Here is a 27,058-nt window from a genome sequence, read left to right as displayed (position 1 = left end):
GTGGGGTCAGATCCGATGTAGAACAGAATAGAAATCCTCTTTGCCATTTAAGGAATATCATGGGTGGGCCTCCTCCACTGCAGGGCTTCAAGAGCAGTGGGCTAAGCAGGGGAGCGTCCCTCCGCAGGTAAAACAAAAGGGCTGTTGCCTCTGAGAGGACCCAGCCTCTTCTTCCTGAACGCAGGAAGCCCTCTGTCCCCTGAGTACTCAGGCTGAGGAGTACCCAGAGGTGGTCTGCAGACCGGGGAGCAGCAGGTGCTGGCCAGAGAGCTTGCAGAGCGAGATCGGCCACCTCACAGCTGTGTGGAGGAGCTTGAGTGACAGCATGCAACTCCCCCAGCACTGCGTGCAGAGCAAGTGATGCTGTGAGACTGGAGACAGGCCAGGCCACTCAGCACACTCCCCACGTCCCGTATGGGAGAGGATGATTTATCCACACTGACTCTTAGCTCTGTTCCAAAGAACACAGTCATAGTGCTGATGCATCAGCATACTGGCCCCAAGCGCCAGGGAGCGTCATTCTGGCACTGGTGCCCTATGAGGCAGGGCAGGAGCAAGGCAGAGGGGTGCTGTCCTGAGCATCATTGCCCTCTGCTGGACAGAACAGGTTAAACCTACCTATCTATTTTCAAAGGCCTGGTCTAACCTAAAAAGTTGTACACCTCTAAGGATACTAGTATGGTTAAAGCGGCACAGCACTCCCCCAGTGTGGATGCAGTAATGCTGGTGCAGTATAAAAGTGTTTTATACTGGTATAGCTATTCCCGTAGGGGAAGGGAAATAAACGGTATAGCGTAAGGCACCTTGATATCTACACTAGGGGTTGTACTGGAATAACTATATCTGTAAAAAAAAAAAATTACTCATCCCCATAGCTGACATTGTTCTTCCAGTAGAAGACCTCTGTGTAGAGCAGACCAAAGGGAGTTATCTCACTTGCTCAAGCGCACCTCAGTCCTGTCTGGATAGTGCGAGGGTGCATGAGAGTCCAGGGGCTCCATGACCCATTCTGTCCTTGGCCTCTCTGATGGGACTACCAACCAGGCGGACAATTGGTGGTACTTTTGGTTGTGTTTTGTCAGGACATGGGTCCATTAGGAATTGCACTGGGAACCCCCAGTTTAGAAAAGAACTGGACATTTATATGGATAAGGAGAAGAGTTGGAATTATAATACCCCTCAAGGGTTTTGGAAGGGCTATAAACCCTCCTGCTTCAGGGCATAAACTAGCCTCTCACTCGGGGGCACAGGAAGGATATTCCATAACAACCTACTGCAGCAGCTGGAGTCAGCAAGCCCCCATGTATGGTTCAGCACTTCTCCGTATACAGCTGTGGCCGAAGTCAGCCCTTCTGGCCTATGGGACCTTATCTTCCCACGTGTTTGTTCCACAGCGGAGCCCTGTGTGATGTTATCTGATTAAAATATGACCATGTAGATCATTGTTGCTACCACTGTTATATAATTGCAACAAATCTTGTACAAAGTGTGGCATGGAAGATGTCTACAGAAAAGTTATGATTTGCTTAATATGATTATGCCATTTGTATGCATGTATCATTTTTGTATCTGAAGTTATGAATATTAACTATGTACCTGTATTTTGCAGCAAAGAATCCTGTGGCACCTTATAGACTAACAGGCGTTTTGCAGCATGAGCTTTCGTGGGTGAATACCCACTTCTTCGGATGCAAGGATGCAATAAATACCTGTATTTTGAATGTGTTTGCTCCTGTGGTAACACCCACAAGGTATTTAGCCAGCACATCCTGAAGGGACTATTCAAGTTAAATGACCCATCAAGAAACACTTAACTCACAATGGACCATGGAAGACGCCCATCCACACCTGATGGACTTTCATGTGAACGTTCTAACTAGAGTATGGGTAGTGGCCTCTGCTATGACTAAGCAAAGCATGCATAGACATGTGACTTGCCCATGTGATTCCAAACCCCATCTTGTTACCTGTAATTTTCCACAAAGTAGAACAATGGGTTTCCCTTCACTTGGCGGAAGTTATAACAGGACCTGGAAACATCTCCATTTTGCCTCTTTCCTGCTCAAACATCTGGACTATGGACTTACACTAATGGGAGCGTTCTAACCAAGGGACTGAGGACCTTCCAATGATTTGGAAACAACCAGAGATTTAACAATCCAGCAGTTTATTCCATCACTGCTTCAAGCCTGATCCAAGAACCTTGCAATTGTTGAATGTATTTGATTCCTTTAACCAATTTTAACTCTCACCTTCCTTCTTTTCTTTCTTATACATAAACCTTTAGATATTAGATACTATAGGATTGGTAACAGTGTGATTATTGGGTAAGATCTGAGTTGTATATTACCTGGTATGTGGCTGGTCCTCTGGGATTAGAATAATAGAATATCAGGGTTGGAAGGGACCTAAGGAGGTCATCTAGTCTAACCCCCTGGTCAAAGCAGGACCAATCCAGAAGAACCATTTAGTTTGATTAAATTGGTTTTAAATAACCACTCATCATTAAGTCTAGTGTCTGGGTGTTGAATTCAGTACTGGAATACCTAAGGAGGCTGCATTTCTGACTTCTTGTTAACCAGTGTGGTGAGACAGAAGTTTACTTTTGTTGCTGGTTTGGCATATCTCATGGAAGAATAACCACCAGTTTTGGGGTGTGTCCCTTTTTCCCAGCAGCTTGTCCTGAATTTGGTATTCTCGGTTGTGACCCACTGAGGCACGGTGACACCCTGATCCTGACTGAGGCCTCTGGCCACTACCATGAAACAGATATTCATCACGGCATGTGTACAGCCAGCCCCAAATACATCCGCTCTGTCATCGCAAAGAGGAGGAGGGGCTCCTGGTGCCGTTTCACCTACCTCATAGGAGTTGTGAGTCCTCCCCAGTGCCCTCAGCCTGTCTCCTCCTGTGAGTCACCCTTGCTGACTTCAGGCAGTAGCGGAGCAGCCTGTAGCACATGAATGGAAACAACCCAGCCCCTTGAAGCTGTGCTGGGGTCCTGGGCCCCCTGGACAGCCCATCTGGAGGTGGCAACACCAGGGCCGGTGCAACCTCTAGGCGAACTAGGCGGCCACCTTGGGTGCCTAGTGGTTGGGGGCGCCTAAAAGCCTGCTCAGGGGAGGAGGTGGAGTGGAGGTGAGCTGGGGCAGGGGGGGAGCGGGGAGGGGTGCCTGCAGTAACGTGGGGGGGGGCACACAAGGGAACCGCTCCCCGCCCAGATCACCTCCACTCTGCCTCCTCCGCTGAGCACACAGCCCAGCTCTCAGTCTCCTCCAATCGGCGCCGCGAGCCTGGGCGTGGAGGAGAATTAGAGCAACGCCAGCGTGCTCAGCGGAGGAGGTGGAGCCGAGGTGAGCTGGGGTGGGCTCCCCGGGCGGGGTTAGCTGCAGGGGGGCGGGTAGCTGCTGCGGGGAGGGGCCAGGCAGGGGGGGGCAGTGGGCTCCCCGGGTGGGGGGCAGGGTTAGCTGCCGTGGGGGGGCTCCTCTCGTGGGGGGCGGGGGGGCGTGGTTAGCTGCTGGTGGGGGGGTTAGCTGGGTGGCGAAGTGGCGCAAGGTGGAAGTTTCGCCTAGGGCGCGAAACTTCCTTGCACCGGCCCTGGGCAACACAGGAGGAAGGCCAATGGAATGGCAATGGGACGTGCCCGGCTGCTGGCCCCCTGGCCGTGCTGGACTCAGTACAGCAGGGGCAAGAGGGGAAAGGGGGGGGGTGTCTCTCTCTACCTAGAGGGGATGTCTGTGGAGAACCAGCAACTGGGACGGAAATGACTTCCCTGGCTCAGAAACCCTGCTGCCTCCTGGGGAAGCGGCTTGGACTTGTCAACCGGCCTTTGGGGCAGCAATGAATCAAGAGTAGAAGCGGTCAGACCAGATGGGTGGGGATGAGCTTGGCAGGTCACATGCTCCCACACTCACCACCTTGAACCTGACACTATAACAGCAACCTGGCAGTGACTAGGGAGCTGGAAGGTGGGGGGAACCTCTGACCTCAGGCACTGGCTGCGCGGTGCCTCTTTGCTTCCCCATGCTGCTAGCTAGCAGTGCGGGGGCCCAGGCCAGAGAAATGGGTGTGGGTAAAGCTGAAGACTCTGCGCCACCTCGGGTGACCAGGTGTCCGGTTTTGGACTGGAACAATTGGTCAAAAAGGGATCCTGGTGGCTCCAGTCTGGTTGGCAGCGCCACCACGCTGCGCAGCTCCCGGGCCGGCATGTCCAGCTCCTAGCGTTAGGGGTGGCCAGTGGGGTCCTGCCCCCCGCCAGCGCAGCTCCCATTGGCTGGGTCAGGGCAGGGGAGTGCTCAGCAGGCGGCTGTTGAGGGGTCACGTGGTGCGTCTCTCCCGCTGCTGCCCAGCCTCTTCTCCTCGCGCTCCTCGTGTGGCTGGGCTCAAGCTGCGGCGCGTGCCGTGGGGCGAACCACGGTCTGTCTGTCGCCCCATCGAAGGCACCAGGAGTTCGAGGGGTGTGTATCCCCATCTCCGAGTGCAGGGAACGGGGCTGCACCCCATCCCCCATACTGCATCCCCCCCCGTCCCAACCCCACAGCACCCTCATCCCTTGTCACTGCATCCCCCCCATCCCAACCCCCCCGCACCCCCATCCCCCATCACTACATCCCTCCCCGTCCCAACCCCCCTGCACCCTCATCCCCCATCACTGCATCCCCCCCGTCCCAACCCCACAGCACCCTCATCCCCCATACTGCATCCCCCCGTCCCAACCCCACAGCACCCTCATCCCCCATCACTGCATCCCCCCCGTCCCAACCCCACAGCACCCTCATCCCCCATACTGCATCCCACCGTCCCAACCCCACTGCACCCTCATCCCTTTTCACTGAATCCCCCCCATCCAAACCCCCCCGCTCCCCCATCCCCCATCTCTACATCCCTCCCCGTCCCAACCCCCCTGCACCCTCATCCCCCATCACTGCATCCCCCCCGTCCCAACCCCACAGCACCCTCATCCCCCATACTGCATCCCCCCGTCCCAACCCCACAGCACCCTCATCCCCCATCACTGCATCCCCCCCGTCCCAACCCCACAGCACCCTCATCCCCCATACTGCATCCCCCCGTCCCAACCCCACAGCACCCTCATCCCTTGTCACTGCATCCCCCCCCATCCCAACCCCACAGCACCCTCATCCCCCATCACTGCATCCCTCCCCGTCCAACCCCCCCGCACCCCCATCCCCCATCACTACATCCCTCCCCATCCAACCCCCCTGCACCCTCATCCCCCATCACTGCATCCCCCCCGTCCCAACCCCCCTGCACCCTCATCCCCCATCACTGCATCCCCCCCATCCCAACCCCACAGCACCCTCATCCCTTGTCACTGCATCCCCCCCATCCCTACCCCACAGCACCCTCATCCCCCTTCACTGCATCACTCCCCGTCCATGCCCCCCGCTCCCACAGCCCCCATCACTTCATCCCTCCCCTTCCAACCCCCCTGCACCCTCATCCCCCATCACTGCATCCCTCCCCGTCCAACCCCCCCGCACCCCCATCCCCCATCACTACATCCCTCCCCGTCCAACCCCCCTGCACCCTCATCCCCCATCACTGCATCCCTCCCCGTCCAACCCCCCTGCACCCTCATCCCCCATACTGCATCCCCCCGTCCCAACCCCACAGCACCCTCATCCCTTGTCACTGCATCCCCCCCATCCCAACCCCACAGCACCCTCATCCCCCATCACTGCATCCCTCCCCGTCCAACCCCCCCGCACCCCCATCCCCCATCACTTCATCCCTCCCCGTCCAACCCCCCTGCACCCTCATCCCCCATCACTGCATCCCTCCCCGTCCCAACCCCCCTGCACCCTCATCCCCCATCACTGCATCCCCCCCGTCCCAACCCCCCTGCACCCTCATCCCTTGTCACTGCATCCCTCCCCGTCCCAACCCCACAGCACCCTCATCCCCCATCACTGCATCCCCCCCGTCCCAACCCCCCCACACCCCCATCCCCCATCACTACATCCCTCCCCGTCCCAACCCCCCTGCACCCTCATCCCCCATCACTGCATCCCCCCGTCCCCACCCCACAGCACCCTCATCCCCCATACTGCATCCCCCCGTCCCAACCCACAGCACCCTCATCCCCCATACTGCATCCCCCGTCCCACCCCCACCGCACCCTCATCCCCCATCACTGCATCCCCCCCGTCCCAACCCCACAGCACCCTCATCCCCCATCACTGCATCCCCCCCGTCCCAACCCCACAGCACCCACATCCCCCATCACTGCATCCCCCCCGTCCCAACCCCACCGCACCCTCTTCCCCCTTCACTGCATCCCCCCGTCCCAACCCCACAGCACCCTCATCCCCCATCACTGCATCCCCCCCGTCCCAACCCCACAGCACCCTCATCCCCCATCACTACATCCCTCCCCGTCCCAACCCCCCTGCACCCTCATCCCCCATCACTGCATCCCTCACTGTACCACCGCCATGCACCCTCATCCCCCATACTGCATCCCCCCCGTCCCAACCCCACAGCACCCTCATCCCCCATCACTGCATCCCCCCCCGTCCCAACCCCACAGCACCCTCATCCCCCATCACTGCATCCCCCCCGTCCCAACCCCACAGCACCCTCATCCCCAATACTGAATCCCCCCGTCCCAACCCCACAGCACCCTCATCCCCCATCACTGCATCCCCCCGTCCCAACCCCACAGCACCCTCATCCCCCATACTGCATCCCCCCGTCCCAACCCCACAGCACCCTCATCCCTTGTCACTGCATCCCCCCCATCCCAACCCCACAGCACCCTCATCCCCCATCACTGCATCCCACCCCGACCACCCCCCCCGCCACCCCAGCCCACAACAGTTCTTCCCTCCCCTCCCAACCCCCCTGCACCCTCATCCCCCATCACTGCATCCCCCCCGTCCCAACCCCCCTGCACCCTCATCCCCCATCACTGCATCCCCCCCATCCCAACCCCACAGCACCCTCATCCCTTGTCACTGCATCCCCCCCATCCCAACCCCACAGCACCCTCATCCCCCATCACTGCATCCCTCCCCGTCCAACCCCCCCCGCACCCCCATCCCCCATCACTACATCCCTCCCCGTCCAACCCCCCTGCACCCTCATCCCGCATCACTGCATCCCTCCCCGTCCAACCCCCCCGCACCCCCATCCCCCATCACTACATCCCTCCCCGTCCAACCCCCCTGCACCCTCATCCCCCATCACTGCATCCCTCCCCGTCCAACCCCCATGCACCCTCATCCCCCATACTGCATCCCCCCGTCCCAACCCCACAGCACCCTCATCCCTTGTCACTGCATCCCCCCCATCCCAACCCCACAGCACCCTCATCCCCCATCACTGCATCCCTCCCCGTCCAACCCCCCCGCACCCCCATCCCCCATCACTACATCCCTCCCCGTCCAACCCCCCTGCACCCTCATCCCCCATCACTGCATCCCTCCCCGTCCAACCCCCCCGCACCCCCATCCCCCATCACTGCATCCCTCCCCGTCCAACCCCCCCGCACCCCCATCCCCCATCACGCCATCCCTCCCCGTCCAACCCCCATGCACCCTCATCCCCCATACTGCATCCCCCCGTCCCAACCCCACAGCACCCTCATCCCTTGTCACTGCATCCCCCCATCCCAACCCCACAGCACCCTCATCCCGCATCACTGCATCCCTCCCCGTCCAACCCCCCGCTCCCCCATCACCCCTCACTTCATCCCTCCCCGTCCAACCCCCCTGCACCCTCATCCCCCATCACTGCATCCCTCACTGTACCACCCCCATGCACCCTCATCCCCCATACTACATCCCCCGCCGTCCCAACCCCACAGCACCCTCATCCCTTGTCACTGCATCCCCCCGTCCCAACCCCACAGCACCCTCATCCCCCATCACTGCATCCCTCCCCGTCCAACCCCCCTGCACCCTCATCCCCCATACTGCATCCCCCCGTCCCAACCCCACAGCACCCTCATCCCTTGTCACTGCATCCCCCCCATCCCAACCCCACAGCACCCTCATCCCCCATCACTGCATCCCTCCCCGTCCAACCCCACAGCACCCTCATCCCCCATACTGCATCCCCCCGTCCCAACCCCACAGCACCCTCATCCCCCATCACTGCATCCCTCCCCGTCCAACCCCCCTGCACCCTCATCCCCCATACTGCATCCCCCCGTCCAACCCCACAGCACCCTCATCCCCCATCACTGCATCCCTCCCCGTCCAACCCCACAGCACCCTCATCCCTTGTCACTGCATCCCCCCCATCCCAACCCCACAGCACCCTCATCCCCCATCACTGCATCCCTCCCCGTCCAACCCCACAGCACCCTCATCCCCCATACTGCATCCCCCCGTCCCAACCCCACAGCACCCTCATCCCTTGTCACTGCATCCCCCCCATCCCAACCCCACAGCACCCTCATCCCCCATCACTGCATCCCTCCCCGTCCAACCCCACAGCACCCTCATCCCCCATCACTGCATCCCTCCCCGTCCAACCCCACAGCAGCCTCATCCCTTGTCACTGCATCCCCCCATCCCAACCCCACAGCACCCTCATCCCCCATCACTGCATCCCTCCCTGTCCAACCCCCCCGCACCCCCATCCCCCATCACTACATCCCTCCCCGTCCAACCCCCCTGCACCCTCATCCCCCATCACTGTATCCCTCCCTGTCCAACCCCCCCGCACCCCCATCCCCCATCACTACATCCCTCCCCGTCCAACCCCCCTGCACCCTCATCCCCCATCACTGCATCCCTCACTGTACCATCCCCATGCACCCCATCCCCCATCACTGCATCCCCCCCGTCCCAACCCCACAGCACCCTCATCCCCCATCACTGCATCCCCCCGTCCCAACCCCACAGCACCCTCATCCCTTGTCACTGCATCCCCCCATCCCAACCCTCCCGCACCCCCATCCCCCATCACTACATCCCTCCCCGTCCAACCCCCCTGCACCCTCATCCCCCATCACTGCATCCCTCCCTGTACCACCCCCATGCACCCCATCCCCCATCACTGCATCCCCCCCGTCCCAACCCCACAGCACCCTCATCCCCCATCACTGCATCCCCCCCGTCCCAACCCCACAGCACCCTCATCCCCCATCACTGCATCCCTCACTGTACCACCCCCATGCACCCCATCCCCCATCACTGCATCCCCCCCGTCCCAACCCCACAGCACCCTCATCCCCCATCACTGCATCCCCCCTGTCCCAACCCCACAGCACCCTCATCCCCCATCACTGCATCCCCCCCGTCCCAACCCCCCATGCACCCTCATCCCTTGTCACTGCATCCCTCCCTGTACCAACCCCCCCATGCACCCTCATCCCCCATCACTGCATCCCCCCGTCCCAACCCCCCTATGCACCCCATCTCCCATCACTGCATTTCTCCCCCCAACACCCCCGCACCCCCATCCCCCATCACTGCATCCCTCCCCGTCCCAACCCCCCCATCCCCCATCACTGCATCCCTCCCTGTACCAACCCCCCCATGCACCCTTATCCCCCATCACTGCATACCTCCCCGTCCCAACCCCCCCGCACCTCCATCCCCTCTCACTGCATCTCTCCCCGTCCCAACGCCCCCATCCCTCATCACTGCATCCCTTCCCATCCAAAGCACCCCGCACCCTCATCCCCCACACTGATTCCCTCCCCGTCTGAACCACCCCACACCCCATCCCCTGTCACTGCATACCTCTCCGTCCCAACCCCCCTGTACCCTCATCCCCCCATCATTGCATCCCTCCCTGTACCACCCCCCCATGCACCCCATCCCCCATCACTGCATTCCTCCCCCCAACACCCCCACACCCCCATCTCCCATCACTGCATCCCTCCCTGTACCAACCCCCCCGCACCTCCATCCCCTCTCGCTGCATCTCTCCCCGTCCCAAACCCCCCATCCCCCATCACTGCATCCCTTCCCATCCAAAGCACCCCGCACCCTCATCCCCCACACTGATTCCCTCCCCGTCTGAACCACCCCGCACCCCATCCCCTGTCACTGCATACCTCTCCGTCCCAACCCCCCGTACCCTCATCCCCCCATCATTGCATCCCTCCCTGTACCACCCCCCATGCACCCCATCCCCCATCACTGCATTCCTCCCCCCAACACCCCCACACCCCATCTCCCATCACTGCATTCCTCCCCCAACCCGCCCCCCCACACCCCTATCCCCCATCACTGCATCTCTCCCCGTTGCAACCCCCCACCCGATCCCTGCATCCCTCCCCATCTGAACCACCCCGCACCCCATCCCCTGTCACTGCATACCTCCCCATCCCAACCACCCTGTACCCTCATCCCCCCATCCCTGCATCCCTCCCTGTCCGATCCTGTCCTGCCCCCTACACCTACCCATCCCAGGCCTGTACTCCTTACAGCGCTCTCCCACCCATCCTCTCCACCTGCCAGAGCCGCCACCCCCCTGTCCCTCATCCCTGCACCCCATTCACCTCCATACCCCGCTGCACTCCCATTATGTCCCGATACACCCCTGTGCCCCCCACATCCTCATGCACCTGTAGCCTTCTGCCTCCCCCTGCATCCTCATCCACCCCACATACCCCCCACATCCTCTCCTCTGTCCTTCACTGCCCCCTTTCACTCCCACCCTGCTCTCCTCCTTTCCCTCCCCCCCTCCCCATCCTCTCTCCTCCGCCCCACCATCTTTTCCCCTCCAGTCCACCCTCCTCCTCCCTTCCTGGCTGGGTGATTTAGGCAGCCCCTGGAAAAGTGTCTGAAAAAGTATCTCTGTGCAGGCAAGTGTGTGCATGCAGCCATTGTATGTGTGTAAGAGACTGTGGCTTTGGCTACACTTGCATTTCAAAGCGCTGCCGCGGCAGCGCTGCCGCGGCAGCGCTTTGAAGCGCTAAGTGTAATCAAAGCACCAGCGCTGGGAGAAAACTCTCAGCGCTGTCCGTACTTCCCTGTGGGGAATAACGGACAGCGCTGGGAGCGCGGCTCCCAGCGCTGGGGCTTTGACTACACTGGCGCTTTGTAGCGCCGCAATTTGCAGCGCTGCAGAGGGTGTGTTTTCACACCCTGCTGCAGCGCTGCAAATTTGTAAGTGTAGCCAAGCCCTTAGTGTCTTCGTGTAGGGAGGTGTGTGTATTGCCGCAGGTGTATATACCTGTGTGAATAAAATTTGCAGCCTAACTCTTTGACTTTTATTCCTTTTGTTGGCTTGCACACTGTGACGTTGTGCAGTCTATATGGTTTTATAAAAATTTAATAATAAGTGAATATAATGTAACTGGAATATGCTTCATGCAAAAGGTCTCTTGTAAGGTATCATTACAAAGCTTATAATCTACTGAGTGTGATCATCCTGTTTGTATAAATGTACCACTCTTGTATCTGAAACTAGAAGTATGAAATATAACTCTGAGGGCCTATTGTAATTATGTAAAGTGTGGGCCATTAATGGTTGTTTGGAATCTTGATGACTCCCATTAACTAGGACCATTGTCTGCAGATGGGTGTGTTTTACCTGTAAGTCTTCCTGTATAGGTGTGTGTTGGCAAGTGGGCAATGAAGTCTTGCAGTGACATGTGATCATGTCACCTGAACTGGAATCCATCTTTAACCTGGTGCTTTTCCATTGAGAAGGAGGGGTGGGAACCCAGAGAGGGACAAAGGATTCCCGCCTTATGCAAAAGATGTATAAAGGGGTGGAAGAGAACAAAGGGGGAGAGGAGCCATCATGAAGAATCCCCTAGCGACCACCTGAGCTGGAACAAGAGCTGTTCCAGGGGAAAGAATTGTGCCCAGGCCTGGAAGGTCTCCAGTCCGAGGAAAAAAATTACTAAAGCATCTCTGAGGGTGCGATTATCTGTATTCAGTTTGATTAGACAGAGATTTGCGCATTTTATTTTATTTTGCTTGGTGACTTACTTTGTTCTGTCTGTTACTACTTGGAACCACTTAAATCCTACTTTCTGTATTTAATAAAATCACTTTTTACTTATTAATTAACCCAGAGTATGTATTAATGCCTGGGGGAGCAAACAACTGTGTATATCTCTCTATCAGTGTTATAGAGGGCGAACAATTTATGAGTTTACCCTGCATAAGCTTTATACAGGGTCAAACGGATTTATTTGAGTTTAAACCCCATTGGGAGTTGGGCATCTGAGTGATAAAGACAAGCACACTTCTGTGAGCTGCTTTCAGGTAAACCTGCAGCTTTGGGGCAAGTAATTCAGACCCTGGGTCTTTGTAGAAGCAGACGGGAGTGTCTGGCTCAGCAAGACAGGGTGCTGGAGTCCTGAGCTGGCAGGGAAAACAGGAGCAGAGGTAGTTTTGGCACATCAGTTGGCAGCTCCCAAGGGAGTTTCTGTGATCCAACCTATCACACACACACACAAAAATGGATGACATAAAATATGTGTGTATTCCTTTCATAATAAGTTTTTAAAAGAGAAAGGAACTCTAAAAGCAATGTATTATTTCTTAAAAAGTGAATGTTGTTGACTAGTAATTGCAGAAGAGCCGACGGATCGTACATTTCTCCCCACCTTTGTCTAGCTACGTTATAAACTCTTTATTGCAGACTCTCTCTTTTTATGTGTATGTCCAGCACCTACCACCCTGGAGCCCTGATCTTAGTTGGGGTCTCTAGGCACTAAACAACAATTGTAATATTAAATAATGTGGAAGTCTATGTGTTAGTGCATGCTAGGTGTGTACACATGAATACACATGCGTATCTGCATGTAGGGGTGGGAGTCAGTTTCTACAGATTTCAGAGTAGCAGCCGTGTTAGTCTGTATCCGCAAAAAGAACAGGAGTACTTGTGGCACCTTAAAGACTAACAAATTTATTTTAGCATGAGCTTTCGAGCTGCAGCTCACGAAAGCTCATGCTAAAATAAATTTGTTAGTCTTTAAGGTGCCACAAGAACTCCTGTTCTAGTTTCTACAGATTTATTTATATAGGTTTCTGGACAGGTGCATTTCTGTGGTTGTGCTCTATGGATTCGTATTTGGGGTTTGGGAGTGGGCCTTTAATGGACCCATTGCAGCTGTGATAATGTGTGATCCTAATTCCACACATAAAATTACAATAACTTTAGTGAACAAAAAACACGGAGCTGGTTACAAAAAATGAGAAGAGGGGAGGGAAAGAATTATGAAAACCTTTATGTAATTTAATTTTTTTTAATTACCCTTTTTGACTATTTTGTGGCCAGCTTTAGCGTCTTGTAACAAATAAAACCTGAACTCAGAGGTGAAAGTAAGCTAGTGTGGTCCGGTACCGCGGTATGGACTGTACCGGCTTCTCCGGTGGTGACTGACAGGGCCCAGGGCTCCAGCCGCTGCAGGGAGCCCCGGACGTGATTTAAAGGGACCGGGGTTCCCTACAGTGGCCCCATCGGGCCCTTTAAATCCCCGCCTCTTCCTCTTCCAGTTGAGGCCACGCCCTGCTCAGGACTCCGGCATACTGGTAAATCCTTTAAGTTACTTTCACCCCTGCCTGAACTTAGCATAATACATCTGTCAAAACAATAAAGATGCGTGTTTGGGCCTTGCAGTCACAGGCGCCGACTCCTCCTCCCTGCCCCACCTCCTCCTCCCCCCTGAGCGTGCCGCATCCCCACTTTCTGCCTATCTCCCAGCGTTTCCTGCCCGGCCGCTGCCAAACAGCTGGGGAGGAGCGGGAACGTGGTGCACTCAGGGGAGGCGGCAGGGCTGGGGCAGGGATTTGGGGAAGGAGTTGGAATATTGGCAGGGAGGGGGCAGATTTGGGGCGGGGACTTTGGTGAAGGGGTTGGAATGGGGGTGGGAAGAGGCGGGGCAGGGGTGAGGCCTCATGGAAGGGGTGGAGTAGGGGCGGGGCCAGGGGCAGAGGCGGGGTCAAGCACCCAGGGGAAAGAGGGGAAGTCGGCACCTATGCTTGCAGTGAAAGTGAGCAAGAGAGTGTGGGGGAGAGCAAGCGAGAGAGGGAGGGGCAATGGAGTAAGCAGGGGGCAGGGCCTCTGGAAGGGGCGTGGCAGGGCCTCAGGGAAGGGGCAGGGCAAGCGCATTCCATTTTCTGGAATTAGAAAGTTGCCAACCCTATCGCCACCTGGGCCTCTAGTACCCATAGGAGACGGAGGGCAAAAGTTTATCTTGTTTGATGAGAGGCAGGGGTTTAAGTTTCATGGGGCTAAGGACAGGAGTAGGAACCTGGAGGGTTTCTGTGTATGATCTTGGCAAGTCCCTTCTCTTCTCTCTGCAGTGAGGAGAATGACACTTTGCTGGCCCCCAGGAGCATCAGCAGGCACCCTTTTCAGGACAGAAATGCTTGGTCTTTTTCTCGTGATCGCTGGGATCCCAGGCGGAAAGGTCAATCAAAGTGCAGAGTAAAACACCAGCGCATTTCGGAACTGCAAGATGTGCCCAGCGAAGGGAGCTAAAGGCTTTGGGATGTCTCAGCTGAATCCCAGCCACAGCCAGCATCGCTGGGGCTGCTGTTCCTTCATATCAACCTCCACTTGATGTGAGGCCTCTGCTCCTGACCCTCACCTGTCTTTCACCGCCTCACCCACCCTGCAGAGGGCAGGTCTAGTCCCCCTCCACGAGAGCAGAAAAGGTGAGGAAAGGCCTAGAACTAAATCTGAAGCAGCACAGACCTTACTTGTTTCCCGGCAGTGTCTACTGGGTAGACGATTCCCTTCCTGCCTTGCACCCTATACTGCATTGCTGTGTCCCATTAAAACAGCTGCCACACGCCACCACAGAGCCAGCTGCATTTCAGTGGTGAAGCGATTCATGTACACAACCTGGAAAGAGTTCTGAGATATTACACACACACGGGCAATGCAATATCATTGTTGTTCTCCATAGTTTGTTCCTGGCTTGAGAGCAGAACTTTCTCTAGTAGAGATGCTTCATCCGGGGAAGAGAGACTCCAGTGCAAAAGAACCCTGAACCTGCTGCTCTACTGAGACCATGGGCTTTGGGATGGAGCATTAGCTCTCATCCCTTGGGCTCTCTTGAAGATATTCATCCCTCTTGCCCTCCCCGATCCCTGGAGATCTCTGGGGCTGGGCGAATCAGTCCATGGGGATGTGGCTTTGCACATGGTCTCTTAGGAAGCTGAAGAATTTCTACTGTGGTCCTAGCTGGGGAGTGGGGGAAATGGGAATCGGGTAAAAACTCCTCCCCAGAGCAGAGCCTGGCTGGGGGGGAGAGCGGGGATGTATGGGGTAATATCCTCCTCCCTTTGGCACTGCTTGTCTAGCTCTGGGGCATCTATGGTGACAACATGCCCCTCCTCTGCTTGGCTGTAGGGGTGGGGCTCTACCCAGGCAGGGATATGGCGCAATACCCCCTCCCAGGGGCACAGCCTGGCTGAGGGAGGGTCTATGGGGTGATACCCCCACCCTGTAGCACAGCCTGGCTAGGGGGATATATGGGGTAACACCACCACCCTATGGCACAGCCTGGCTGGGGGGGTGTATGTGGGGGGGTAACACCCCCTCCCTGTGGCACAGCCTGGTCGAGGGGGGATCTATGGGGTAAAACCCTGGCTTCGCCCCATGGCATAGCCTGGCTGGGGGGATCTGTGGGGTAAGGCCCCGCCCCTTGGCACAGCCGCCCGGGAGGTCTCTGTGGGGTAAGGCCCCGCCCCTTGGCACAGCCTGACGGGGGGTCTCTGTGGGGTAAGGCCCCGGCCCCGCCCCTTGGCACAGCCCGCCCGGGAGGTCTCTGTGGGGTAAGGCCCCGCCCCTTGGCACAGCCTGAGCGGGGGGGGGTCTCTGTGGGGTAAGGCCCCGCCTGAGCGGGGGGGGTCTCTGTGGGGTAAGGTCCCGCCCCTTGGCACAGCCTGAGCGGGGGGGGGGTCTCTGTGGGGTAAGGCCCCGCCTGAGCGGGGGGGGTCTCTGTGGGATAAGGCCCCGCCCCTTGGCACAGCCTGAGCGGGGGGGGTCTCTGTGGGGTAAGGCCCCGCCCCTTGGCACAGCCTGACTGGGGGGGGTCTCTGTGGGGTAAGACCCTGGCCCCGCCCCGGCCACGGGGACCTGTGGGGTAAGGCCCCGCCCCTTGGCACAGCCTGAGCGGGGGGGGTCTCTGTGGGGTAAGGCTCCGCCCCTTGGCACAGCCTGAGCGGGGGGGGTCTCTGTGGGGTAAGGCCCCGCCCCTTGGCACAGCCCGCCCGGGAGGTCTCTGTGGGATAAGGCCCCGCCCCTTGGCACAGCCTGAGCGGAGGGGGTCTCTGTGGGGTAAGGTCCCGCCCCTTGGCACAGCCTGAGCGGGGGGGGTCTCTGTGCGGTAAGATCCCGACCCCGCCCGGGAGGTCTCTGTGGGGTAAGACCCTGGCCCCGCCCCGGCCACGGGGACCTGTGGGGTAAGGCCCCGCCCCTTGGCACAGCCCGCCCGGGAGGTCTCTGTGGGTGGGGCAATAGTCCCCCCCCTTCCTGCAGCCCGCGGCCCGCATGGCCCCGCCCCCCGCCGCGTGGCGGCCAATGGCCATGTTGTCCACTCGAAACCCCGCCCCCGGAGTCTTCCCCGCGCATGCGCCCGGCGCCTTGCCCGGGCTGGGTCTGGCTGAGGGAAGATGGCGGCGGCTGGGGCTCGGCGCCGCCGGGTTGAGTCGGACGTGGGGGCGGCCGCTCTGGCCGGGGTATGAGCCGCCCGGCTCCGCCCCAGCGCCCGCGTCTCGCTGCTCCCGGCTCGGCCAGGCCTCGCCATGGCCCGGCTGGCGGATTACTTCGTGCTGGTGGGCTACGAGCTGGACAAGCGCGGTGAGTGCCGGGCGGGGGGGATGTGAGTGCCGGGCCGAGTGGGGGGAGCGCGGGGGGCGTGAGTGCCGGGCCGACGGGGGGGAGACCGGGGGGCGTGAGTGCCGGGCCGAGGGGGGGGGAGCGCGGGGGGGATGTGTGTGCCGGGCCGGGGGGAGCATGGGGGGGTGAGTGCCGGGCCGGGGGGGGAGCGCGGGGGGAGTGAGTGCCGGGCCGGGGGGGGATTTGAGGGCCGTGGAGGGGGGGTGAGCGCCGGCAAGGGGGGGAGGGGGGTGAGTGCCGGGCGGGGGGGGGGTAGCGCCGGCACGGGGGGGAGGGGGGTGAGTGCCGGGCCGGGGGGGTAGCGCTGGGGAGGGGGTGAGTGCCGGGCTGGGGGTAGCGCCGGCAAGGAGGAGAGGGGGGGGGTAGCGCCGGGCCGGGGGGGGAGCGCTGGGGAGGGGAGTGAGTGCCGTGCTGGGGGTAGCGCCGGCAAGGAGGAGAGGGGGGGGGTAGCGCCGGGCCGGGGGGGTAGCGCCGGCAAGCGGGGGAGGGGGGTGAGTGCCGGGCCGGGGGGGGGGAGCCCCGGCAAGCGGGGGAGGGGGGGTGAGTGCCGGGCCGGGGGGGGGAGCGCCGGCAAGGGGGGGAGGGTGTGAGTGCCGGGGGGGAGCGCCGGCAAGGGGGGGAGGGTGTGAGTGCCGGGCCGGGGGGCTCGCAGCACGAGGGGGGTGTGAGTGCCGGGCCGGGGGAGGGCAGCACGAGGGGGGTGTGAGGGCCGGGCCGGAGGGGGGGGCAGCACGAGGGGGGTGTGAGTGCCAGGCGGGGGTGGGGTGTGAGTGCTGGGCCGGGGAGGGGGAGCGCCGGCAAGGGGGGAGGAGGTGAGTGCTGGGCCGGGGGGGGGAGCGCCGGGCCGGGGGGGGGTAGCGCTGGTAAGGGGGGGGAGGGGGTAAGCGCTGGGCCGGGGGGGAGCGCCGGGCCGGGTGGGTAGCGCTGGTGATGGGGGGGAGTGCCGGGCCGGGGGGGGGAGCGCCGGCAAGGGGGGGAGGGGGTGAGTGCCGGGCCGGGAGGTAGCGCTGGGGAGGGGGGTGAGTGCCGGGCCGGGGGGTAGTGTTGGGGAGGGGGGTGAGTGCTGGGCCGAGCGCTGGCGCGGGGGGAGCGCCGGGGGAGGCATGAATACGGGGCGGGACGGGGGAACGCGAGGGGCCCGGGGGGGATGAGGGGGGGGACAGCGACGGGAGCTGGCGGTTTGGTTCAGTCCGTTGGCGTAGCCGGGTTTGGGAGGCAGCCCCGGCTGAGGTGGGGCTTGGTGAGCAGGTCTGGGTGAGTGCGGAGGGCGTTTTGGGGGGGGGGTGTTGGCCGGCTTGGGGGGTGGTCTGCCCGGGGGTTGGTGGGGGCTGGCTGTGGTGTGGGTGGCTGAGTGCTGGGGAGCAAGGCTCCTCACAGTTGGGCAGTGGATGCAGATAGGCCCAGGCCCTCAGGGGCCGGGTGGGGAAGAGGATTATCCTGTGGTTGAGCAGGGCCTGGTGGGAAGGGGTGGGCACTAGTGTTGGCATTCTAGGGAAGGAGAGAGGAGGCAATGGAGGGTGTGTGGTAACTATTGCAGGATTAGACAGTGGCAAAAGGAATCAAGTAAGTTTTGGACAAATTCAGAGGAATGTGCGGGTGTGGTGTTGAAGCAGAGGGTTGGGGACAAGGTCTGGAGAGGTCCAGATGGATGGAGAGAGAAATCAAAATAGTGTATTGCATGGCAGTTCTTCTACTGGAATGGTGGAAGGAGGGCATTGCCCTTGCTGACTTCTGCCCCCACTTGTCCCTATGAGTGGACTGGATCAGCTAGGAAAAGGAACATGTTAGGTTTGCTGGAAAGGTACTAGGGGCCATGTCCTGTGTGTCAGGTTACACAATTGCATGACTTTACTCTGGTTGACTCAATGATTTCTCTTTGTGCAGATGCACATAAAGGTCTTCCCACTGGCATTATGTCTCTAGGGCTTGGTCAAGACCAAATAGTCCTGTAGGGAAAGCCTTTCATCTGATTGTCTGGGGATGTTCTGGAAAGTTCTGCCTGGAGATAAGGAGCTCCAGGCCATGTTTGTGGTAGGTTGGCAAGAGACCATGAACTTTGAAGAGTGCTGCTGTACAGTGAATCCTGACAGTGCTTGGGACTGGTTTCCATTCTGAAATGCCAATATCCTGCTGGATGCTGACAGAATATTTATATCTGGGGCATCTCAGCAGGAGGTGGATTGAGTTAAATTGGGTATGATGGGAGTCTGGAGGCTCTTACTGTAAATTGACTTCCAATGTCTGCTCGTCCAGTACTAGTCTGCGCTCACTTTTTCTCATTGTTTGCTCTTCTGACTTTTCCTTTGTCTATCTAGCTACTGCAGAAGTCTTAGTTTTTTGACTGAAGGAAGTGGGCAGTAGGCAGGACCCGATGACTCCATTCTGGAGGAAGTGAAGTGTATCTATAAATCTGGCAATATATTTAGTGTAATCTTTGAAACTCATTATAGTATGTCCATGTCTGGCCAGCTCTGGTGTTTAGAGCTGAAAATTGTCTCATCAGCTTGTGCTACTGACAGCTTTGTTTGCGTTTGAGCTGGTCACTGAATTTACTTCTCAGACTGGCTCATTGAAGCCACCGTCTTCTATGAGGAGGAGAACTGGGAGCAGTTTTTTCAACAGACATGCTTAGAGTTTGACACTGCTCCTGGCTCTGCAGGGGCCATAGGAGGGGCTTTCTAAGAATTGGCCTGTATGTCACTATTATAAATTGGCTGACAGATAATATGTTCAGAAAACAGACTCCCGTCAAAGGGGTTATAGCACTTCCGGTAGTAGTACACAGATGTGCATCTGGGCAGACTCTGACTTGGGGCCCTGAATCCTCTGGTCTCTAAATACTGTATGGATAGACCTGGTTCTTAGTCTTGCTCTGAATGCTTAATTGTATTTTGTTGTCCTGTATTTTTACCTGCTCTGGAGGCCTGATGATGGCTATGTCTCCGTTACTCATTATGGTATCAGTGGCTTATGCTTCACTGGTTAGTGCCATTTTTGTGGCTTACCTAGGTAATAGGTAATAATTGGAGATATACCAATCTCCTAGAACTGGAAGGGACCTTGAAAGGTCATTGAGTCCAGCCCCCTGCCTTCACTAGCAGGACCAATTTTTGCCCCAGATCCCTAAGTTGCCCCCTCAAGGATTGAACTCACAACCCTGGGTTTAGCAGGCCAATGCTCAAACCACTGAGCTATCCCTCCCCCCTGTTTGGAAATTGAGTTTTATAACTGATTCTGAAATTGTGATCTGTGCTTCTGTTCTTTTTTTAAGTAGATGTAGGTTGTTTGGAGACAGGGTGGGGTTCTTTCATCAGAGAAAAGAGGGTTGGGTGTGGGTGGAGAGGTGGAAGGAGAATAAATAGCAGGTAATCAGCAGCTAGCTTTATAAGTGCTCATGAGGTTGACACTGAGGACCTGTCAGTGCTGACTAGTTGGATGCAATCCTGCAATTCCTGCTGCAGCCTCTCTTTGAAAACAGATGGGATTCTCAGTGTTAACTAGTCAGTGTGGGAGTCTGTATTTGCCTTGCCTGTGCTGAATGCCTAGGCCCTCAGCTGAGAGTTGATATGATGCATTCTGTTCTCCCTTAGGCTGCACCAGTTTGTGTTAATCTTGCCTAATTCCCTTCATGGCAGAATTCCTCTCCTCACCCCTACAGTCAGTAAGAAAACAGTGTCACAAGCTGCTTTTTCCTAAATAGCAGCAACCAGAGGGAAGGGAGAATCTGACCTGAGGTGGAAGGGAGAATCTGAAATCCCTGACCACTGCAGGCCTAACACATTCACATGTTCCACCATAGGGAGAAAGCGGCCTCTGTTCAATTACAGGGACAGTTTAAGCACTCATTGAAGACCTGCATTGTATCAATTTCTAGCTCATTCTGAAATTTAACAGGCCTCCAAGTTTGTATTGGCTCTTCCAAGTAGTGTCAGGGATAATAGGATTTAATTATGCAGAGTCTTTTGTGACATCACTGAAGAAGAGATAATGCGATCACAGGTAGATGCCTTCATGTGGGACTAAAGAGATGGAGCTGACAAGCTCAAAGGGACCGAGATTCTATTTTTGTGCAAGCTTCTCTAAAAGAAAATGAGAAGAAAAATCCAGAACCTAGGAGATATATGGGAAATGTTTTGTGAGATTCTCAGAAGGGAATCCAGGTATGCTGGTAAGGGGCTTGTAGACACAATGTTAAGAAACCTCACGGTTGGGAAAACACTGCAAAAAATTCTGGAACTGGAGCAGGTGTGAAGGGGTTACGTTAGGGACTTTACTGAGTTCTCCCATCCCTCCTCTCACTACCACTGTTTAGAAAAGAAGATGTAGTGACACTGTGTCCTATGTGAAGTGTGGGGGCAAGATGATGAGCTCTATCATCTAGACAATGAGGTGGGATTAACTTGAGATGGATCCATCAAACTGAGTGAGGAACAGTTTTTACAAAGTCCAAACTACCCATGGCTGAATCTCAGCAGGTGAAAAAGTGAGTAGTGCTGGCGCATTATTTTTATTTAATTCTTGCCAAATTAATTTGATTTTTATTTAAGTGGCTTCCTGGTAGGTAAGCCACTATATGTATGTAATATTTCCAAAGGGTTTTGTGCCTCTCTCATCGCATTGCTTTGCAATGGATCCATTCTGGGCCTGTGTATGTGTATGTTGCCATCCCTAGTTATGCCTTATGGAGCTGTCTTCACATGCTGCTTCCACCCACTCTCCTGAGTTTAATTGTTCCAGGTGGAATGAGCTTTATTTACCATAGAAAGGAGATGAATAAGCAGGGACAGGATAAAAGTATATCAAATAAATGGTTCAGAGAAGGTAGGTCAACAGTTTCTGTTCTCCCTGTATTATAAAAAACAAGGGGATGTTCAAAGAAATTGTGACAGGTGGCAAATTTCAACTGATAAAAGGAAATACTTTTTGACACAATGGAAAAAAGAACTAGATAAGTTAATGGAGGATAGGTCCATCAATGGCTATTAGCTAGGATGGGCAAGGATGGTGTCCCTAGCCGCTGTTTTCCAGATGCTGGGAATGGGCGACAGGATGGATCACTTGTTGATTATCTCTTCTGTTCATTCCCTCTGGGGCGCCCGCCATTGGCCACTGTCAGAAGACAGGATTCTGGGCTAGATGGACCTTTGGTCTGACCCAGTATGGCTGTTATGCTTAATGCACAGTTAAACTCTGGAGTTCATTGTCACAGAAAATTGAGAGCTAACATCATTTTGGAAGTGATATTAATCCTCATGATTCAGGAATTAGTAATCCAATTTCTAAGTAATAAATAGCATCATGAGATAGGATCTGGTGATAGATTATTCCACATCTGCCTAATGTGGGGTACTCATACCTTCTTCTGAACCATGTGGGGGCTGGTCAGTGTTGGAGACAGGATACTGCAGTAGGTGGACCTTAGCTCTAATCAACTATGACAATTCCTATGCATCTTCCTCCCCTCACCTCCACCCCCCTGCCCCAAAAAAAAGTCATCTGTAGGCCGGGATTCCAAGATAAGGAATAAGAGCCTTAAGGTTGCACCTGACCTGTGTCGTATAGTTTATTTTCTTGTAGCACCCAGCACTGTAGTATGTGTGTGCATGCTCTGGTCTCCTGTTCTGTCATGTTTGTCCTTTTGCTGCTGCAAAACCACCACATTTAATTCTGAACAGTGGTACAGTGATGGAGGCGGTGGTGCAGCAGCAGCATCTCATGTAAAAAACCTGTTGGGATCAAGTCCATTTCACATCTCCCATATTGTTGAATCCCATTGCACTGATTAGACTTGAATGTTGGTTATTGATCTTGGGTTTTTAGAATCTGTTGTTCTGGAAGTAAACTGTGTGCAGGGGTCACCTGAAATGCAGCCGCTTTCTGGTGAGGAAGATGGCAGCTATTGACTAGCATGAAGTGACACTACGCAATAGTCTAGGGGGGAAAAGTAAAGGAGAATCTCAGTTCCAGTTGCAACTGCAGGGGGTAAATTTAGGGAGGCAGAATATAATTACCTGATTTGGAATTTGGTCTGGAGAGCAGCCCTGACAGTTCTGAAAAGTACCATGAACTCTTTAGTGATCGCATGTAATTGTCATTTTTGTATCTTACCTAAAATACACACATCTAGCAGCACAGCATCCCGTAGTGCCAGGTTCAGAAGGAAAAGCTCCACCAACCTTATTCCCAAACCAACTCCAGGCAGCATACATGTGTTCCTTGCATGGTCTCCCATCCAATTACAAGCCAGTTCAGCCTTGCTTAACTTTACGTCAAACAGGATCACAGTACAAGCAAGCCTCTTCGGCGGTTAATAAAAAGTGAAGGAAATGGAGGAAGTGATTCTGCTGTCATCGACACACTGCTGGATGTTGGATTTCATGGGACTTGTTCATTGGGCTTCCAGATGGTTCCCCCCAAATCCTTTGTAACTGCTGTAGAGCTGTACAGTGGCACTTGAGGTGCTGTAGCTGGTTCTGATATATACACCATATGAAGCTGATACTGAGTGGAGATGTTTCCATGATAGCTGGTAAGGTGATCATACCGTGGGGTTGCGAGCCATATAAGTGCATAGACAAAACTGCAGTTTAATCATATTTTCCTTGTCTTGTTGTTTGGAAAGCTGGATATGGGAAGGGGAGGGAAGATGGGGTGTAAATGTCATGCAGATTTGTGGTGACCTTTGATATATCTTGTGTTCTGGGAAGTTAAACAGTAGACAATGCTGTGGTGTGAAGTATATAGTTTTGGGTAGTGCAGTGGGAAGGAAAGAACTTGCAATATGTGGCTTAGGGATCTTAAAATTTGCTCTAATGGCACAGCACTAATGATGAAATATAGAGATTGATGTTTAAATTAAATGCCTGAGGCTTTGGCAATTCACCCCCTCCCTCCATTACTCCTGGTACTGCCCAGTAAATTAATCAGCTAATGAAGACTGCTCAACTCAAGATAGGGCATTAGGTGCTAGGACTTGTAGTCTTCACAGGTCGCACTGTGTACCAAGACCGTGTAATTTTTGAGGGATGCACATCTGTTAAAGATAAGAGTGGCTGCAATTTGATACCAGTTAGGTATAGTTTGCCTCCAGCTTCTGATAAGCTCTCAGTGCAGCAATTGAGTGAAGTTTGGGCATGTCTACCTTGAACTATTCATATCTTCTTCTCACCAAGCTGTACTAGCATTAGACTTCAGCAGCATTTCTAGTCTCACACTGAATTATGCTAGTGAGACCCAAGGAGGGTTCATACCATATGCTATGAGAAGCAGACACAGAGGCAGGAATTTGGTTTTCTGTTGCTGGGGGATCACTCTGAGGGAGAGAGAAGTCAATCAGTAGAGAGAAGCAAGAATCTTGTCAGTTGCATCTCCTTCTCAGAAAATGGTGAACAAGAGTGAACCGGCCAGTTCTTTGTAAAGTTCAGTCTTGCCCTAACCTCCTTCCTGCCTGGCACTGGCCAGAAAGCTTCCCCTCTCCTCAGCCAACAAGTGGTTACATGTGTGCAGAATGCTCTGTGGGGTGGGGGTGGGGCTGAAGTGACACTTCTTGTTTTGGACAACATAATCCATCTTTGTAAGAACCCTTTGGGACCAATTCCCAAAGTATAGAAGGTGTTTGATTTCCAGGCAACTGGTTAGTGATTTTTTTTTTTGGGTGAGTTTGGCATTAATATCCACTCCCCATGTCCAGCTCTGAAGGACCTCGGATGGTGGCTGAATTTGGAGAATATTTATTTCATCATCTGAAAGTGACTAATTGCCTTACTGATTGGATTAGTCCTGACACGGCCATAACCTGTGTGACTGGCTGCTACCATGGAGGATGCAGCCACCTCCCTTCTTACGAACAAAGTGTGTATGTAGTGCAGCTTGGAGCGAGGCTGCATTGGCTGCCATGGACACATGCAGACTCTTGGGGTATGGCTACACTTGCAAGTTGCAGCGCTGGTGGAGGCTTTCCAGTGCTGCAATTAGTAAGTGTCCACACCTGCAGGGCACATCCAGCGCTGCAACTCCCTGGCTGCAGCATGGGGAATAAAGATTGCAGCGCTGCGTGGCCACACACCAGCGCTGTTATTGGCCTCCAGGGTATAAGGATGTATCCCAGAATGCTTTTAACTAAATTACTCCCTTTGTTTTGTTGTGCAGCCTCTCTTTGTTTTGTTGTGAACTCCCGTTGCTACTGGAGCTGCTTATGCTGTGATCAATCTGTATCCTCCTCCCTGCGTGATTCACAGGGGTTGAGTGTTTGCTTTTTGCTTGACCAGCAGCGAGAAAGCGAGTCGGCAGCTGTTTATCTGGTCTGCAGGCTTTTGCAGTTAAAGAATAAGGGGTTGGGTTTTGTTGTCAACTCTGTGCACCGGGTGGCTCCGTGCACCCGGAGCTGCTTCAAACACAGCTCCTGTTTGCTGTCATCAATCTGTAACTACTGTCAACAATGAAATGAGATAACCCCCTGCCTGTCTCATTCACAGGGGTTGAGTGTTTGCTTTGCTTGAGAGAAAGGGGGGAGGGGGCAGAGGGGGGAAAGGGAGTATGTTGGATGCAGGCTGTTTGCAGTTAACAGTAAGGGGGTGAGAAAATTTTCTGATTTTGCACAGTGTCGGTTCCAAAAATCCACTCTCTCTCTCCCCCCCGGTCCCTGTCACACTGCCCCACACCCCCCTCTTTTGAAAAGCAAGTTGCTGCCACTTGAATGCTGGGATAGCTGCCCATAATTCATCACTCCCAACAGCGCTGCAAATGTGGCCACACTGCAGCGCTGGTAGCTGTGAGTGTGGCCACACACCAGCGCTGGCCCTGCACAGCTGGACGACCAGCGCTGCAACTACCAGCGCTACAGGTTTGTAAGTGTAGCCATACCCTTGGACTTCGGGAGAGCTACTGAGATAATAGATTGTTTAGGAGGAGGGAAAAGGGTTTGTTGTTTTGGGTGGATTCCAAATATACTTGTCTTTAACTGGGCCATATGAAATGAAAGCCTTAGGTCTTATTTTGCTGCCCCTGACCTTTCCAATCCATAGAATATCCCCAAGGAAAATTTGTGGGTATAGCTTGACTATTGTAGCTCTCCAGGGACCTGTGGGTACCAGGTGGGTTTCTCAGATGCTGCTGGTATCCCATTTTCATTCTAGTTTGTCTGGTGAGATGTTCCAACTGCTGGAAATGTAGTGAACTGATGGGTTAATATCCAAGGGTGGAAGGGACTGTGATGGGGGTCAGTGAAAGGGAAACTTGCCTAGTTCATAAGAAATATGTTTGAAAGGATGGAGGCTGGAATAGTTCAGCAAACTCTCCAGCAAGTCTGTTTCTCTCCAGCTCTGCACCAGCAGCTTCATGGGAGCAGAAATGAAAGTTAAAGATAAACCAGTTCAGACTACTTCAGAGAGAGACAGGAAATGGGGTTTGGCAGCTACAGCTCTAGGCTCATTAGCGAAGTTGGATACTGCTGCCATGGAGTCCAGCACATTCAGAATGTTTATTTAGGTTTATAGTTGGTGGACAACATGAGCTTTCTAAGGGAGTCTAGTCTTGTACTTAACACATACCCTTATGATGCAGAACCATTCTGATCTCTGTAGGAACACTTTGCTGTGACATAAGGTAAAATGAGCACTGACTCTTGCATGGAAGCATGTTGTCTTACTGACTAATTGTACCATGAAGTGCTCAGAAGCCAATATGGGATGCTCTGAAATCAGACAATGTGGTGATGTCCTAGGCCAGCAAGCAAAGATTCAGTTGCTTTACCTCCTGGTCAGTGAAATCTCTACTTCTGCATTTTGCACTATTAATGTTAATGTGCCCAGACACTGGATTTCTGCCCCTTTGTCAGGCTGGGGATTGTGGTCAGTGAAGCAGAAAGCTGAAACATTACAGCAAACCCAAAATCCCCCTATAAACTGTGGCTGCATGACGCTCTCTTCTAATCTGTCTGTCCAGTCACTTGCACCTTGTGATTACAGGGCCTTGCCACAGCCTGTTTGTGTGCTGAGCCAATGCCTGTGCATCTCTGTAGTGGTGTGTTGTGCAAATCTTCAGATGTTTTATCAGAGGGTTGTATGTTTCAGAGCCTCCAGATCAGTGTTTCTCAAAATGGGGTCGCCGCTTGTGTAGGGAAAGCCCCTGGCGGGCCAGGCCGGTTTGTTTACCTGCCCCATCTGCAGGTCCAGCCGATCGTGGATCCCACTCACGGTTCGCCGCTGCAGGCCAATGGGAGCTGCTGGAAATGGCAGCCAGTACATCCCTCGGCCCACGCTGCTTT

The 27,058-nt window shown here is 55.3% G+C and overlaps 1 protein-coding gene across 5 annotated transcripts in view; it reads left to right on the top strand.

The window, feature by feature from the left end:
• Nucleotides 1–16,558: 16,558 nt before the first annotated feature.
• The window catches only part of SBF1 (SET binding factor 1), a 149,254-nt gene continuing 138,754 nt past the window's right edge, over nt 16,559–27,058 (top strand). For all 5 annotated transcript variants that reach the window (XM_045027419.1, XM_045027410.1, XM_045027395.1 and 2 more), the window contains exon 1: nt 16,559–16,755. In XM_045027419.1, coding sequence (XP_044883354.1) covers nt 16,701–16,755 — 55 coding nt within the window. In that variant the 5' untranslated portion in view covers nt 16,559–16,700. The remainder of the gene's footprint in view (nt 16,756–27,058) is intronic.

Source organism: Mauremys mutica, chromosome 1, assembly GCF_020497125.1.
Source record: "Mauremys mutica isolate MM-2020 ecotype Southern chromosome 1, ASM2049712v1, whole genome shotgun sequence".
Classification (NCBI taxonomy): Eukaryota; Metazoa; Chordata; order Testudines; family Geoemydidae; genus Mauremys; species Mauremys mutica.
The sequence above is the reverse complement of the archived record's forward strand: the minus strand, read 5'-3'. Positions and strand labels throughout refer to the sequence as shown.